This window comes from Mesoplodon densirostris, chromosome 9, assembly GCF_025265405.1.
Source record: "Mesoplodon densirostris isolate mMesDen1 chromosome 9, mMesDen1 primary haplotype, whole genome shotgun sequence".
NCBI lineage: Eukaryota > Metazoa > Chordata > Mammalia > Artiodactyla > Ziphiidae > Mesoplodon > Mesoplodon densirostris.
In genome coordinates this window covers 19,365,289-19,383,873 of record NC_082669.1, presented here as the reverse complement: position 1 = coordinate 19,383,873, position 18,585 = coordinate 19,365,289, and the positions used below count along the sequence as shown (strand labels likewise).

The window sequence follows — 18,585 nt, the reverse complement described above, 5'->3', positions numbered from 1 at the left end:
ATTTTGAGCAGGTTTACTGTCTTTGTGTCAGACTTGTTAAACATGGGAAAGTGTTTCTGAGAAGATTCTGAGATTCTCCGTGTCTGGGGGAGTGTTGTTGTTTCTCTGGATGGGTTGTTAGATTGGACTCCCACCTGAAAATCAAGGAGCTGGATTAGAGAACTTCTCAAAGGCCCCTCTCATCCCAAAATGCCACAAAAGCTACTTAGAATTCTTGATTTTTAACAGAATTCCAAACAGAATTCCAGTCCAAATATCTTTGGATTCTTAAATCTCTGCCATGTAATGTCACCACCGTGTGGTCACTCAGCCTATGTTGGATTACATGGCATAACAGAGAGGTAAGGCTTGTTGGGATCTAAGGTGCTCTAGAACAGAAGGTGTTATCATAGTTAAGGTTGATCCTGGACTGACGGAACACATTCACATTGAAATGTTCCTGCACTTGTTTATTCACTTATATTTTCATTCATTTCTTGGGGACCCATCAAGCACAGAGACAAACTGAGTGGTCATAGGCAAATCATAATACTTCTCCATGTCCTCACCTATACAATAAGGTGACTGTATCTGCCTTATTTCACCCACTAACTGATATTCAGAATCAAAATGGCAAAGCATATGGAAGTGCTTTGTAAACTGGATGTGGTAAGTGGGAGGAGAGGCACAGTTCCAGGAGCTGTGGGAGGGTCAGTCAAAGAAGGTGTTTGCCCTCCAGGGCATGATGGCGTGAGGATTCCCCAACCTTTAAAATTTGAAAAAGCGAGCCTGCTTTGGGATGCTGGGAAAACATCGATGTTAGCCTCATAGGCCTAACATATATGCATGAATGATTCACTTGGTGTTGATTTTTCCCTACAGTCCCAAATGCAGCACGCTGGCTAATGTTGGAAGGAGCAACATCTATAAGAATAGAAAAGATTACTCTGAAGTAAGGAAAACTCATTTTTCTCTTTGATTTGCTAAATGATATTAATATAAATCTAATGGGCACCATCTACTATGACTTCTCTGCCTTACAGATGTATGAACCAGACGGTGTGAAGATTTTCAGATGTCCATCTCCTATTTACTTTGCAAACATTAGTTTCTTTAAGCAGAAACTTATCGATGCTGTAAGGTTTGGGGTTATTAATTTTTTTTAATTCCACTGAATATCTAGGAAAGAAATGCTTGTTCTGTAACAGGAGTGTCATTCATTTCTCATATGTTGAGGCTGGGTTGTGTTTGTGTTTTTTTATCCTGTGTCCCAGGGCAGGTGGAACTACATTATAAGGAGTCCATTAATACGTTGGGAAATGAGACTTTTTTTTTTTTTTTTGCGGTACGCAGGCCTCTCACTGTTGTGGCCTCTCCCGTTGTGGAGCACAGGCTCCGGACGCGCAGGCTCTGCGGCCATGGCTCACGGGCCCAGCCGCTCCGCAGCATGTGGGATCTTCCCGGACTGGGGCACGAACCCACATCCCCTGCATCAGCAGGAGGACTCTCAACCACTGCACCACCAGGGAAGCCCGAGACTTTTTGTATAAGGTCCAATATAGAGACCCTTTTTATTAAATTCTGCTGTAAAGTAAAAAGATTTACTGCAAGATTTTGGGCTGCTGGTTTTTAATAGATGGTCTCCTACAGATTTTCTTTGGGAATCAACTTCAGAAACAACACGAGTCCTTAATATTTGACCGCATCTTGAAGAGATTCAGGATAGCAAATGAATACTTATAAGTGAAATGAATAAATATAATATAAATGAATATTTAACACTAAATAACAACTAGTGTCTCTGGTGGACTGGAGAGAAGCTGACAAAGAAGCAGACTTTAAGGTTAAGAAACAAAAGCTCAGCACTCACTCTTTCACATGCCTTCTGGTCCACTCTATACCTTGCATAGAGCTTCTGCCTTAAACCCTAACTATTTTTAGTCATTTGTTATGCATCAAGTATCTTTCTACCCAACAATTTTTTTTTTTTTACAAAAATGGGATCATACTGTCTATCTGGCTTTAGATACTGTCCTTTTCACTTATCTTTCCATCTCACTACATTTTTTTGTCAATGATTTTTTTATTACATAATTTGATCCTCCTTACTTATTACTCTGGAGCTAAATATTACCACAATAAGAACACATTTCTTTTGAAAAGGGGAAAAATGAATGTTACCCTCAGATCTAATACTAAAAGTATAAAATAAGATATATAACAGTAGATATTATAAAATATAATCATATAAATCTTAATAGAATAAAAAGTATCTAGAAGCAGGATACTAATTAGATGCCACTCATATTCAACAAATAGAAAAAATAAAATAAAATAAAATTCCCTAAGGGTTGTGTGGGCCAAAAACAAAAACAAAAACTTCAAATAGAATTTAGACCCATTAATGGATACTTTAGGGTTAAAACCTGGATGGTACAGAGGTTTTTGAATGTTAACTGCATAGAGGCTGAGCAGACCATAGGTCTGATACAATGCTCTCAATGATGATGTTTAGACCACTTGTAAATTTTATTTTGAATATCTGCTTTATGTGCCCCAATCCCTCAACCCATCCCACTTAATTATGCTATATAAGTAGAATTATGCCATTAACTAGAATTATGCTATATAAGTAGCAGAATACTCAGCATTCTTGTAACACAGCAATGGGCTTTTCAGGTTGGCTTTAGTCCACTTCGAGTTCTTCGTAAGCGCAACAAAGCTTTGAAGAAAATCCGAAAACTGCAGAAGAAAGGCCTGTTGCAAATGACACTGGTAAGCTTCTTGCCCACATTTCTGCATACTATACCTAAAAGCTTAGTAAAATGTAGTTCAAGAGGTTGGTTCCATTCCTTTAAATGAAATGCTGGATAAACAAGGTACTTTGTGTGTCAATTAGTGTCATGTTTTTAAGGGTCTCCTTAAAATTGTATTCTCCTAAGAAAATTTTTATTCTCCAAATAAAACAGTTTACAGTCCTATCACTTGACCCAACTATGAATCTATGCTTCAGAAATTCCCTACTTATCCTCGACATACAGTGTTTTGTTTAACATCTTTAGTGGAGTATATTTGCTTTACAATGGTGTGTAAGTTGTTGCTTTTTTTTCTTTTTTTTTTTGGCGGTACGCGGGCCTCTCACTGTTGTGGCCTCTCCCATTGCGGAGCACAGGCTCCGGACGCACAGGCTCAGCAGCCATGGCTCACGGGCCCAGCCGCTCCGCGGCATGTGGGATCCTCCCGGACCGGGACACGAACCCGCGTCCCCTGCATCAGCAGGCAGACTCCCAACCACTGTGCCACCAGGGAAGCCCCAGTTGTTGCTTTATAACAAAGTGAATCAGCTATACGTATACATATATCCCCATATGCCTTTCCCTCTTATGTCTCCATCCCACCCTCCCTACCCCCCCCACCCTCCCTATCCGCCCCCCCACCCCTGCCTAGGTGGACACAAAGCACCAAGCTGATCTCCCTGTGCTATAGGGCTGCTTCCCACTAGCTATCTATTTTACACTTGGTAGTGTATATATGTCCATGCCACTCTCTCACTTCTTGCCAGTTTACCCTTCCCCTTCCCCGTGTCCTCAAGTCCATTCTCTATGTCTGCATCTTTATTCCTGTCCTGCCCCTAGGTTCTTCAGGACCATTTATTCTTTTTTAGATTCCATATATATGTGTTTGCATACGGTATTTGTTTTTCTCTTTCTGACTTATTTCACTCTGTATGACAGTCTCTAGGTCCATCCACCTCACTACAAATAACTCAATTTCCTTTCTTTTTATGGCTGAATAATATTCCATTGTATATATGTGTCACATCTTCTTTAACCATTCATCTGTCGATGGGACACTTAGGTTGTTTCCATGTCCTGGCTATTGTAAATAGAGCTGCCATGAACATTGTGGTACATGACTTTTTGAATTATGGTTTTCTTAGGGTATATGCCCACTAGTGGGATTGCTGGGTCGTATGGTAGGTCTATTTTTAGTTTTTTAAGGAACCTCCATACTGTTCTCCATAGTGGCTCTATCAATTTACATTCTCACCAACAGTGCAAGAGGGTTCCCTTTTCTCCACACCCTCTCCACCATTTATTGTTTGTAGATTTTTTGATGTTGGCCATTCTGACCAGTGTGAGGTGATACCTCATTGTAGTTTTTTTTTTTTTCTCATTGTAGTTTTGATTTGCATTTCTCTAATGATTAGTGATGTTGAGCATCCTTTCATGTGTTTGTTGGCAATCTGTATACCTTCTTTGGAGAAATGTCTATTTAGGTCTTCTGCCCATTTTTGGATTGGGTTGTTGGTTTTTTTGATATTGAGCTGCATGAGCTGCTTGTATATTTTGGAGATTAATAATCCTTTGTCAGCTGCTTCCTTTGCAAATATTTTCTCCCATTCTGAGGGTTGTCTTGTGGTCTTGTTTATGGTTTCCTTTGCTGTGCAAAAGCTTTTAAGTTTCATTAGGTCCCATTTGTTTATTTTTGGTTTTATTTCCATTTCTCTAGGAGGTGGATCAAAAAGGATCTTGCTGTGATTTATGTCGTAGAGTGTTCTGCCTATGTTTTCCTCTAAGAGTTTTATAGTGTCTGGCCTTACATTTAAGTCTTTAATCCATTTTGAGTTTATTTTTGTGTATGGTGTTAGGGAGTGTTCTAATTTCATTCCTTTACACGTAGCTGTCCAGTTTTCCCAGCACCATTTATTGAAGAGGCTGTGTTTTCTCCATTGTATATCCTTGCCTCCTTTATCAAAGATAAGGTGACCATATGTGCATGGGTTTATCTCTGGGCTTTCTATGCTGTTCCATTGATCTATATTTCTGTTTGTGCCAGTACCATACTGTCTTTTTTTTCCTTTCTTTTCTTTTCTTTATTTTTGGCTGTGTTGGGTCTTCGTTGCTGCGTGCGGGCTTTTCTCCAGCTGCGGCAAGCAGGGGCTACTCTTCGTTGCAGCGTGCGGGCTTCCCATTGTGGTGGCTTCTCTTGTCATGGAGCAAAGGCTCTAGGCACGCAGGCTTCAGTCATTGCAGCATGCGGGCTTAGTTGCTCTGTGGCATGTGGGATCTACCCGGACCAGGGCTCGAACCATGTCCCCTGCATTGGTAGGCAGATTCTTAACCACTGTGCTACCAGGGAAGCCCAAAGTTTATGTTTTGGTCTTGGCGGTATAGCACAAAGGACAGGGACTCTGCCTTAGGTTTCCTTGGTTTCCTTAAGGTCCTAGTTCTTACTTCAGCCCAGTAGAGGCTCTAAAAGTGTTTACTGATGATAATAGTGATATTAATGATTGCTAAATTGATCAACAGCACAAGCTGTACTGTCTTGATTACTGTAGCTTTGTAGTATAGTCTGAAGTCAGAGAGTCTGATTCCTCCAGCTCTGTTTTTCTTTCTCAAGATTGCTTTGGCTATTTGGGGTCTTTTGTGTTTCCATACAAATTGTGAAATTTTTTGTTCTAGTTCTGTGAAAAATGCCATTGGTAGTTTGATAGGGATTGCACTGAATCTGTAAATTGCTTTGGGTAGTATAGTTATTTTCACAAAGTTGATTCTTCCAATCCAAGAACATGGTATATCTCTCCATCTGTTTGTGTCATCTTTAATTTCTTTCATCAGTATCTTATAGTTTTCTGCATACAGGTCTTTTGTCTCTTAGGTAGGTTTATTCCTGGGTATTTTATTCTTTTTGTTGCAATGGTAAATGGGAATGTTTCCTTAATTTCTCTTTCAGATTTTTCATCATTAGTGTATAGGAATGCAAGAGATTTCTGTGCATTAATTTTGTATCCTGCAACTTTACCAAATTCATTGATTAGCTCTAGTAGTTTTCTGGTAGCATCTTTAGGATTCTTTATGTATAGTATCATGTCATCTGCAAACAGTGACAGTTTTACTTCTTCTTTTCCAATTTGGATTCCTTTTATTTCTTTTTCTTCTCTGATTGCTCTGGGTAAAACTTCCAAAACTATGCTGAATAAGCATGGTGAGAGTGGGTAACCTTGTCTTGTTCCTGATCTTAGTGGAAACGGTTTCAGTTTTTCACCATTCAGAATGATGTTGGCTGTGGGTTTGTCATATATGGCCTTTATTATGTTGAGGTAAGTTCCCTCTATGCCTACTTTCTGGAGGGTTTTTATTATAAATCAGTGTTGAATTTTGTCCAAAGCTTTTTCTGCATCTATTGAGATAATCATATGGTTTTTCTCCTTCAATTTGTTAATATTTGTTAATATCCTTCCATTCCTGGGATAAACTCCTTAATCACAGTGTATGATCTTTTTAATGTGCTGTTAGATTCTATTTGCTAGGATTTTGTTGAGGATTTTTGCATCTATGTTCATCAGCGATATTGGCCTGTAGTTTTCTTTTTTTGTGACATCTTTGCCTACAGTGTTTTTCTTGGTCACAGTTCTTACGCATATTAGTATCCTCTCTTGCAGAAAGGATATATATGTACTGTTGATGGCTTTAAAGATTCTGACGAAGAGCTGGACAATGATAATATAGAAGAACTGGATCAGCCCATCAATACCACAGACCTGCCCTTCCAGATAGACTGGAACGCTGATCTTCCTCTCAACATCGTGGTCCCTAAAATCAACCTCCACAGCCTCATTCTTGACTTTTCAGCAGTGTCATTTCTTGACATTTCTTCAATGAGGGGTCTCAAAATGGTAATTTCTTTTTTCTGAATGGAAACACCTAATCAGTCACTAAAGGTAAAAAAGGTGTATTTGTGGAAGGATGCTCCTTTATATAACACATGCTTAAGTAGAAGTAAATTTTAATCTTAGAATATTTCATGGAGGGAGTGCAGGTGGGGTGTGTTCAGAGAACTCTTTAAAAGTGCATTTCCCATGAGACTGCATATAATTTCTAATGTATGCTTATAGACAACAATGCTCATAATCCTATTAAATTTCAATTCTGCAGTGCCTTCACATCCTTGTGGGTGTTGTATCTAAATTTTCCTGAAATAGAGGAGGTCTTGGGAAAAAGTGGAATAGTGGGCCTTTTGTTTTTATCCTCATCTGTCATAAGGCAGCGAGATTTCACTTGACTATATAACAATGTGTGGTTTTTTTAAAGTAGATATGCAAAAGAATAAATGTCACATGTGATTTTAAAACAGAACTTGTAACAATCAGGTTGCAGGCTGTTTTCTTTGCACAGTTTCGTCAGCATTTCTAAAATAATGAGTTTCTAACAGAAATGCAGAAACAGATATCAAGAGAATTTAAGAATTCCAAGTCCCCCTCTTTTGCTTGTTTTTTTTTTTAAATAGAAATATGCCTACATTAAAACTGACCTAAGATCTATTAAGTATAGGTGAACTGGATACAAAATTCAAAAATAGGATCAATTTTATTTCCTTCAAACTTATCTTTAAAAGAAAATCTAAACATCACATAACTTTTGAGACTGCTTGCCTTTTCTTTTTCTTTGTTTCTGTCTGTTTATTTTAGCTTTGGAGGAGAAAATACACAAAAAGTTTATGGGTTTTTTTCTTGTTGTTGTTGTTGTTTTTGCGGTACGCGGGCCTCTCACTGTTGTGGCCTCTCCCGTTGTGGAGCACAGGCTCCGGACACACAGGCTCAGCGGCCATGGCTCACAGGCCCAGCCACTCCACGGCATGTGGGATCTTCCCAGACCAGGGCACGAACCCGTGTCCCCTGCATCAGCAGGCGGACTCTCAACCACTGCGCCACTAGGGAAGCCCAAATTTTATGTTTTGATCTTGGCAGTATAGCACAAAGGACAGGGACTCTGCCTTAGGTTTCCTTGGTTTCCTTAAGGTCCTAATTCTTACTTCAGCCCAGTAGAGGCTCTAAAAGTGTTTACTGATGATAATAGTGGTATTAATGATTGCTAAATTGATCAACAGTACAAGCTACTTTTCTTAACCTTATATGACCTTTCTTATATCACTACTGTCCTTTGTTCTTAGCCTAGAGACCAAGAAAACGGATAAAGATTCATTGGTGCTAGATACCTCCAGGCACTGTGGACAGGAATAAAGAACAATGTGTATGGGTCATGGGGGTTTTTAACTTTTATATAGATGAAAGCTCTAAGTCAAGATCATCCCATAGAAGAAACTTATAAAATTAAATCAGAGCTCATCTTGTGAGTCAAGGCAGAATATTTTCCCATCATCCTTCCTTAGAGTTCTTTCCTTTGGATTTCTTTCTTTCTGTCATAGAGCCTTGTTATTAACTTTAGTATCTCTATATTATTGTCTCTTTTCAAAATGTAAAAGGCTCTGAAAGCAACATATCACCCTGACACAATTATGATAGTTTTCTTTATGATTCTGACAAGTGAAACTGTTCCCTAAGGAAGATCTACTTTCTTTTTAACAGATCTTGCAAGAATTTATCAGGATTCAGGTAGATGTGTATATTGTTGGAACTGATGGTAAGTTTTTTTGTTTTTATATTCGGACAATTTCTTCACTGCTAACTCTCAATCTAGATAGCTTCTCCAAAGAACAGGCACTTTTTATGATCACCAAGAAGGAAATCTAATTTGTAGATTTCCAATAGAAATCTCTAGGGAAACAGCATACTTATATTTGAGTTGTGTCAATATGTAATTAACTTTACAATTTGAATCCTAGTTTAACAGGCAGCAAAGGAGTGAATATGTAACCACTGTTTACCCTAAACTTCCTAGAAAAGTAGGCTTGTTTTCTCTTTTCCTCACCTCCCTTGATTCATCGGCCCATAATTACCTGGTTTCTGCTTCACCTCACTGATGAGGTTGCCCTTGCCAAGGTCATCAGTGATGTCCAGGTTGTCAAGATCAACCACCCCCAGCCCAGCCTCATTCTCTTGCAGCTTACTTTAGCATTGAGCCCTTTCTTTAGCCTCTGCCTCCCTGACTTCTGCAAGACCATTCTTCTGAGTCCTCTCCCACCACTCTCAGAGCTCCAGTGTCTGACATTGGTTCCTCTCCACGCCGCAGTCGGTCTTCCCCAAGGTTCAAACCTAAACCCTATGGTTCTAATTCTATCAACTCTTTCTAAGTCAATCTCTTAGCATGCTTATGACTGCAAGTATGTCTACAGGTTAATGAATCCGCTAACTACACCTTCAGCCCAGACCTTTCTTCTGAGCTGCAGACCCACGTATTCAACCATCTGGATGTCCTCCAAGTACCTAAGATACATGTATTCAGAACTAAATATATTACCTTCCCTCCCAAAACTACTCCTTCTCCTTTTCTATCTTGATCACGGCATCACCACATACCCACCCAGTTGCCTAAAGTAGAAACCTTGGAGCCGTCTTTAATTTCTCCTCCCCATCCCTCTATATTCAGTGAGTCACCATAAATATTCCCTAGTGAATCACTCTTCCTCTCCATTTCTACAGCCTTAATCCAGATCCTTATCATTTCTCATCTAAGTCCTCTGCAAGAATTAATCAGTGTCCTTGTTCATACCTAGAATATTCTCCCATCCCATTTTCTGACTCATCCCATTAACCTTTCTCAAGAAACTTATAGTCTAGTGGGAAAGCCCGATAATAAACAAATAAAAAGATATTTCAGGTAATGATAAGCACTGTGAAGAAAAGAGCAGGGTTAAGAGACATACAGCCACAGGGGTAGTGCTATATTAGACAGGTGATCAAGGATGTCCAGTAATGCGGCATTTGAGCAGCGACTGGAATGAAGTGAGGGAGTCAACCTTGACAGTATCTTGGGGGAAAGCATTTTAGGGAGGGGGAGGACAAGTGAAACTGAGGGAGGCATGAAATTGGCATCTTTAATTTTTTGCTCTCTACTGGCTCCTATCCACAAAATCTACAGATATACTCTAGTTTCAAGGCTTCCTTATAATTAAAAATATTCTCTTAATCTCAGTAACCCTTTAATCTCTTAAACAATGTTATTCTTTCTCCATCATCCCAGGTTTTTTAAAATTGTCCTTTCCTGCTGCCTCTGCTGCCTGGCATCCCTCTTGGTCCTTAACTAAGATCATGACCTTCCCTCTCACTGCACACCACCACCCACCTGCATCCTGGGTTCTGGCAACCACAATGCCCTCCTCTCTCCCTCTCCCTCAGACACTGCTAGGTCTTGTCGATACTGAACGTTTGCCTGTGAACAGACTTTCCCACCTCCACCCTTTCCTACCTTCTCTTCATCCTTCTTTCTCCAGATCCTAGGCATTCTTTTAAACGGTATCTGCTTCATCAAGTTTTCCCAGAATCCTGCCAAGAGGAAACAACCTTTACCCTTCCTTCTCTGAATTTCCATAGCACATGATCTGTGCCTCTCTTATTCATTCTTCAAAAACGTGAGGACCTACCTTGTGCTAGGCATTATTTAAGACCCCCAAAAAAACATTAAAGGAAAAAATCAGATTGCTTCCTGCCTTTATGATTCTACAATTTCCCTTGCATTAAGATAGTATATACGTGCTCTACCTTCACTCCAGGACAAGATTAATGTCTAACTTAGGTTTTGATCCTTCATATTACCCAGCCAGAGCTTTGCATATAGTAGACATGATGTAATATTTGGTTATCTGTGCAAACAATGGTTAGTGCCTACAAGAATAGAATTCCTCAAAGATGACTGGAGCGGTAATGTACGGTGCCAAGGAAGATGTTTTCTGATAGTACCCAGCAGCTTTGGGAAAATGGACTAAAGCAAGTAACTAGTAAATCCAGAACCATGGCACTGGTCCATGAGTATATATGTTCTATTTTGGCAGAATCTCAGCTTTTAGTAATAAGCTACATTTGATGCTCCAGTCATTAATGAGGGAGATTAACTCACAAGGCTCCTGCCTAAGAGTTTTTCTCATTTGAACCTTTTCCTTCTTTGTTTTTACATGAACACATTATATGTGTAATTTTCTTAGAAAGGTGTCCTTTAGTTCCAGAAGACATTGTACTAATGGTACACTGGTATCGTACCACTGCAACCCCCAAACACTTAACCAAACATCAGTGAAATGCACATTTGCAAATGTAAGTTCAAATCCCCAACCTCAAGGAGAAACCCATAGCCAAACAATTACTTCTTCCTGTTTTTCCTCTCTTCAGACGACTTCATTGAGAAGCTTGCACGGTGTGAATTTTTTGATGATGAAGTCAAGGACTCAATATTCTTCTTAACAATCCATGATGCTGTTTTGCATATTTTGATGAAGAAAGATTACAGTACTTTGAAGTTTAATCCCAGTCAGGTACCAGTTTTTTGGCGACTTTCATATTTGTATAACCATCTGTGCTTCTTAAATTTCCCTTTATTTTTCAACATTAAAAAAATATATTCCTAATCCATAATTCCATCCTGGTTTTTCAGGAAAAAGAAGCAAAATTTGATTTCACCATAAACACAAATGGAGCATTACGTAATCGGGAATGTCAGGTAAGACTCTTCAGCAGGTTTACCTGTATCTAGATATTAGGACAAAAAACTTTTAAAAATAGTGAGGCCTCTTCCAGCACACTGCAGAAAGTCCAGCACCTGTTTGAGCCTCTGTGCCTCATCCCTACAAAACTGAAGCAATAACAAAAAAAAAAAAAAAAAGAAAGAAAACTGAAGCAACGTCAATCTCATAGGGACTTGGGGGGGAAATAAGCTCAGACCAGTACAAAAAAAGGATGGAAAATAGTGATACTCGATCTCGTAGCGCAATATTGAGCAGAGAGAGAGAGAACGTTTTATGTTTTCAAAGTACTTACAACAAAGATCTTATTCTGGTCTTGTCAATCCATGAGGCAGGGAAGGAATTACTGTTTCCATCTACAGATGAATTCGTGATGGAGCGGAGAAGCTAATGTACACCTCCTGACCCCCAGATGCATGCGAAGCCCCCAGACAATGCCTAGCCCAGCACTGAAAGTTAGGTTCCTTTACTTCCTTACTTTAAAGAGTTGCCAAATCATCATTTAACTGGATAGTTCCGTTTCATTCTAGAATATTCATTTCTAGAATATTCACTCCTATAAGGGACTGTCTCTAGTTTGGGAAAAGCAGAACTACAAATCAAAATGGGTATCTGCTGTAAGGCAAGTATATGGTAGGTGCATTACATTCATGATCTCAGTCTTTACAACAATATGCAAAGCAGGTATCTTCATTTCACAAATAAGGAAATTAGAAGGGCTCAGAGAGCTTAACTAATTTGCTTAAGGTCACACACCAAAGTGACAACAACAGGATTTGAAGCAAGATCTGTCTGATGTCAAGATCTATGTTCTGAACACTATGTTATACTGGCTGCTTCCTTTGGTGAAAAACTAATGGATGTGAGGGTCCTGGGAAAGAATCTAATGATTGTCTTCAAGTATGGGAAGTGGCTGGTGGTATTTCTCTTATTTGAAGAAAGGTCTAAGAAGAATAGCAAAAAGGAATTTAAATTAGAAATGAAGCAATGTATAGCATAAGATAGGCCTGGATGATTATTAAGAGTTTTATCAAACAGAAAAAGGTTAGATGAAAAAGCCATTCCAGAAAATTAGACCTGGAGGGGGAGAGGAGAGCCATGATTCTGTTCCCCAGGGCTGTTTTCCAGAAAACCCCACATCTAGCACCTTGCCTGAGGCCCCCATAAAGAGAGCCTTACCAGAAACCCTCTGCCCAGTTGTTGTATTCAGAATTGTCACCAAGTTTTAAAGGATCAAGTATAGGAACAGAATTTAAATCTGATGTCCAATCAAAGCTTTAGAACCAACTGTCAAACAGAATGTAGTCAATACCATCCTGTACCTGTTTCCCTATATTTAAAAAAAAGAAACATTTAACATGAGCTCTTTGCATTACTTAGAGGAAGATAAATCAGCAGTCGTGGTTAGGCCACCAGTGGTGATTCATGTAAAAGCTGAGTATCCCTGACCAGCACACATAGCCCCTTTGAGTTTGTATGGCCCCCGTAACAAACGTGAAGAAATATATTACTAAAACACATTATATTGTTATTTTGGTTAAGTTAAATTAGGCCTTTGAAAGATACACTTCTATTACAACATGGTATCACATGGTTCTACGTTAACCAAGTAGTCGTGGAAGGTATTTGATCATTAAAATTGAAGACAAAAAACTTGTCGGTGACTCTGGTAAGTTCTAGCTCCCAATTTTAATCAGATTGACCACATTTACTCTTTTTAAATACAAGATATGATTATTAAGAGGGACAGAACTTAACAAGTCTTTAAAGCAAGAACTTTCTGTCTTCCTCCAGGTACCCACTGAAACAAAATTCTAATCAAAATATAATTCAGAGGGGTCCTCATCTGACTGTCACATAAAGAACAACTTTATACCCAGAAACTTATTGATAAGTTCATACATTGTATGAAGAATATTTTTGTTTGACAGAAATTATGTTTCAAACTTTGGAACGAGATTGTTCTAGCATGGTATATTTTTCACATATCTAGTAGGCAATTATGTAAATACTCTTAATTTTATACCTTGTAGATTTATCAAAGGAAAATTATTTTGTTTGTACATATTTTTATAGCACTGACAGATTTCCATCCAAGTCACTACCTTTGTGCATATTTTGCAGTGCATTTGCACCACGGCTTTGAATCTTGTAATTTGTATAGTTCATACTAATATATATCCATTTTAAAAAATCGGGCTTCCCTGGTGGCACAGTGGTTGGGAGTCCGCCTGCCGATGCGGGGGACGCGGGTTCGTGCTCCGGTCCGGGAGGATCCCACATGCCGCGGAGCGGCTGGGCCCGTGAGCCATGGCCGCTGAGCCTGCGCATCCAGAGCCTGTGCTCCGCAATGGGAGAGGCCACAACAGCGAGAGGCCACAACAGCGAGAGGCCCGCGTACCACAAAAAAAAAAAAAAAAAAAAAAAAAATCGGTTGTACAGTGGGTGTGTCTTGCTTTGTTAAATTTCTTGTTAGCTTTCTGAAACATGCTTGCTGTGGGTCCTCTTTATAGTGATCTGACTGGAAACCTGCTACATGAGACTCTTCTAAACCCCCTGCAATGAGACTTCTTTGCCCAGATTTTATGATTACTATAGCTTTTTAAAGCACTCAACCTCCTATCCAGATTTAGATACAATCCTTCTGATGCCCTATCTGTAACTATAACTAGTTTTTGACTCTTTCTTCACTGCTGGTCATTATTTGTAACTCACAGCGTAACAGCTCTAGAGCTCAATTCAGCTGGAGAATGAGATTCAGCATGTTTCTCTTTTTTGCTGGAACTGTTCTTGGTGCAAATTTGTATTTATTTTATGTAATAGAAATTAAACATCATCACCAACAGAAAAAGATTCAGTGGCCTCTGTTCAACATCAAACCACTTTGTCAATGGGAAAAGTTGCCCCAATTGTTTTAGATCTCACCTCTGAATGTTTATTGTCAAAGTACCCTTCTATCCTTTGTTAATGTCTTTACTGAGAGGGCTTGTCTCCTGGACTTAAAACCAATTACAGAAAAATAAAACAAAGGCTTATTTGCATAGCGACTCTTAATTAAAAACTAGAATGTCAGCACTCTTTATAGCAACGTGTCTTAAACTTTTTGAGTCATGGACACCTTAGAGAGCCTCATGTACCCTAAGGACTTTGGGAAAAAAATACACATACACATATACCTTTGTATACGATGACCTATGAATCTCAGGTTAAGAGCTCTTTACAGAGGGCAGGGAGTACAAATTGAAAGCATGAGCCTATTTAGTTGGTCATTTGGCTTGGGGGTGGGGCAAAAGCCTTGCATAGAATTGTCACTGATGTCTACACCTTCCCAAGCAAAGGTGCCCTCTACCCTCTTCTTGCCAACCAAAATGTCATAGAGCAGGAAGCACTCCAATTACCGTGCCCCCATCACAATCCATTCAACCTTAACATCTTGAGTGAGGTTCACTTATCCTCACCCTTAAATGCTTTTTCTCTGAGGCCTCTAAAGTGGATATGCTTTGGGTAAGGGGTATACATGGGGCTGGGCCTCTATTTGCCTGCCTCAGAGCAAATATTGGAAACTGACCAGGGAAAAGACTCTGAACCCTGATTTAGGAAGAGGACAAGAGATTGAGTTGGAAGATAAAAATAAAACTTATGGGACTTCCCTGGTGGCGCAGTGGTTAAGAATCCGCCTGCCAATGCAGGGGGACACGGGTTCAAGCCCTGGTCCGGGAAGATCCCACATGCCACGGATCAACTAAGCCTGTGCGCCACAACTACAGAGGCTGCGCTCTAGAGCCTGCGGGCCACAACTACTGAAGCCAGCGCACCCAGAGCCCATGCTCCACAACAAGAGAAGCCACTGCGATGAGAAGCCCGTGCACCGCAACGAAAAGTGGCCCCTGCTCGCTGCAACTGGAGAAAGTCCAAGCGCAGCAACGAAGACCCAATGCAGCCAAAAATAAATAGATTTATTAAAAAAAAAAAACTTACAAAAAATAAAACTTACACAAATCAGAGCAAGACTGAAGGGGAGAGGATATCCAGTGATGAACTGGGAGACAGAACCACTTGTGAAGAAACATATATTATTGAAATTAAGAAAGGTTGGAGCTCATACATACATGTTGAGCAGTTTATCTTCAAAATCATTTTCTAAAGCTAATTTATGCATTTGATACATATTCTTGTTTAAACACAGTAACTTACCAGTTAGAAATGTAAATGAAATGCCTTAAATGCAAGCTGGACCATACACTGCATGAACAAGAGCAGAGAGAGGAATATTTCATATTTGTCTGCCATCTTCATCTGGACAACTACATGTTAAAACTGATCTACTGATCTTCTCCCCCTAATCTGTTCTACTAGCACCTTTCCACCTCAGTTAATGCCAACTCCAGCCTTCCAGCTGCTCAGGCTGAAAATTTTGTTAGGAAATTCTATTGACTCTACCTTTTAAATATGTCTAGTATCAACTCATTTAACTCTCAAAATAGCCCCCCTAAGATAGGTACTATGTTTATCCTCATTTTTTAGAAAAGCAAAATAATTCAAGGCTCAAAGAGGATAAGTAATTAGTCTAAGTTATATATACTTGCTAGTTCTATAGGTAGTAGAACCAGAATTCAGTCTAGATGGTCTGACTCCAGAGCCCAGGCTCTTAATCATTAGGAAATACTACGTCTTCAAAGAAATAAAAACCTATCTAAAAACTGATCTAGCACAAGGCAGGACTAAACTCAGGAACAATATAGGTGCATTCTGCAGATTTGTTCCAAAGTCACTTATTTAGCATTGCACAATTAAATATACCCAGAAAAGATATTAGGAAATATATTATTAATTCCAGAATCAAATAAATTATTTCTCTCATTATGGTTGTATATCTGTATACTGTTGTAATACATTTTTTAGTGTTTTTCCCCACCCTGGCTGCTATACTTTGAAAAAGAACATAATAAAATCTTTTGAGGAAAATTCAGAGGTTACTATCAAGAACAATTCCTGGGCAAGTTAGAAATGTAAGCTCCTAATTAGCAGGGATCATATCTAGTTGGTTCATCATTATATACCCATGTCCATCATATATAAGTGCTTAATTTACATACATAAATTTTTATTATATATATATATATATATATATATATATATATATATCCATCCTTCCACAAGTCACCCACTTCTTTTTTTAAATTCTTATTATTTATTTATTTATGCATGCATGCCACGCTGGGTTTTAGTTGTGGCACCCAGGATCTGCGTTGCAGCATGCAGGCTACTTAGTCGCAGCGTGTGGGCTTTAGTTGCAGCATGCAGGCTACTTAGTCACAGCATGTGGGCTTTAGTTGCAGCATGCGGACTCTTAGTTGTGGCACGTGAACTCTTAGTTGCGGCATGCATGTGGGTTCTAGTTCCCCGACTGGGGATCGAACCTGGGCCCCCTGAATTGGGAGCGTGGAGTCTTACCCACTGGACCACCAGGAAAGTCCCTCACCCACTTCTTGATACTTATGTCACCACCATCATCTCTTGTGAAAATGATTAAAACAGCTTTCTGACTGGTCTTCCAATCTTTGCTTCCCTCATCTGTTCTCAACACACAGCCAGAATAATCCTTTTAAAAGAACCAGATCATTCCACTCCTTTGCTCAGAACCCCACAATGGTTTTCCATGTCACAGTAAGGTCAAAATCTTTACAATGGCCTAGGAAGCCTGTGATCTCCCCATTCCCGCTGTCATTACCTCTCCGACCTCCTCTTACTACTCACTCATTCCATTCCAATCTCCTTGCTATTTCTCAAATATGCCAGGTGCAACTCCCTCTTTAAGGCCTTTACAGACTGTCCTCTGCTTGGAAAGTTCTTCCCCACAGTATACGTGGCTAACTGTCACCTACTTCAAATCTTTGCTCAAATGTCATCTTTTCAATGAATTCTACCCAGACTGCTCTATTTAAAACTGCAAACCTACCAACACCCCATTATCCTTACTTTCCCTTTATTCTCTAGGATTTTATCACACTTCTAACATGTTACATAATTTAACGAAATTTATGGTCATCTGTCTCTAAAGATGTGTGCATCCAAAGTGATTAGAATGGTGTCTAGCCAAATATCATATGATATTGCTTATATGCAGAATCTAAAAAAAATTAATACAAATGAACTTATTTACAAAACAGAAACAGACTCACAGACTTAAGAGAACGAACTTTTGGTTACCAGGAAGGGTGGGGGGAAGGACAGATTGGGAGTTTGGGACGGACACATACACACGGCTATATTTAAAATAGATAACCAACAAGGACCTACTGTATAGCACAGGGAACTCCGCTCAACATTCTGTAATAACCTGAATGGGAAAAGAATTTGAAAATGAATAGATATATGTATAACTGAATCACTTTGCTGTACACCCGAAACTAACACAACATTGTTAATCAACAATACTCCAATATAAAATAACATTTTTTTAAATGGTACCTAGCATATAAATGAATCTTTATATTTCACATGGTAGGAGCTCAGTACCTATTTGAGTACAGGCATGAAATACTACATTTACCATGGATTAGGGTGCTTAACCAGAGGATGGAGCCTATTACTTAGTTGTCAGCTCTGCAACTAAAACAATTCATACACCAAAGTTATAACATGAATTATCTCTGGAAGGGAAATGTTAATTGTGGTAGTGGTCAAGGGGATCTTCATTTGTAATATGACATATTTCTCCCAAAAGACTTATTGCTTGTATAATTGAAATGAGTGCAAATTTTAAAACAAAAAAATTAAAGATTTTGAAAGTAACACGTAGGAAGAAAAGTAAAGGGAGCAAGATTTTTCAATCTGAAGGAAGACAAAGGGAGAACAATTTTAAAGGTAGGAAATAGGTTAATAGGAAATGAGCTTAAATACAATATGAAAGTTGGTGCTAACAACTACTTGGAATAGCAATGAGACATTCTCAGGACATAGATTAACATTTCAAAATGGCAGATTTTTAAAAAGACATGGTTCCACCCAAGTGTTAGAGCTAAACCCATGACCCACCATTGTTCATTTAAATCCTATGATTCTGTAATGCCTAAAAATTCAAATTCTAAGGGAGATGAGAAAATTAAAGTTTGATACTAAAATGTTGCTTTAAAAATTCTCCCTTAATACTTTTTCCCTCAAAGATGGAAAACTGAAGGGGCATGAATC

General features: G+C 39.1%; 1 protein-coding gene across 1 annotated transcript in view; it reads left to right on the top strand.

Annotated features, from left to right (window-relative positions):
* Positions 1-18,572, top strand: part of SLC26A3 (solute carrier family 26 member 3) — a 35,410-nt gene extending 16,838 nt beyond the window's left edge. Inside the window, exons 13-20 of the mRNA XM_060108855.1 lie at positions 862-931; positions 1,023-1,115; positions 2,659-2,754; positions 6,425-6,658; positions 8,348-8,402; positions 11,045-11,187; positions 11,307-11,372; positions 18,561-18,572. Coding sequence (XP_059964838.1) covers positions 862-931; positions 1,023-1,115; positions 2,659-2,754; positions 6,425-6,658; positions 8,348-8,402; positions 11,045-11,187; positions 11,307-11,372; positions 18,561-18,572 — 769 coding nt within the window. The remainder of the gene's footprint in view (positions 1-861; positions 932-1,022; positions 1,116-2,658; positions 2,755-6,424; positions 6,659-8,347; positions 8,403-11,044; positions 11,188-11,306; positions 11,373-18,560) is intronic.
* Positions 18,573-18,585: the final 13 nt, after the last annotated feature.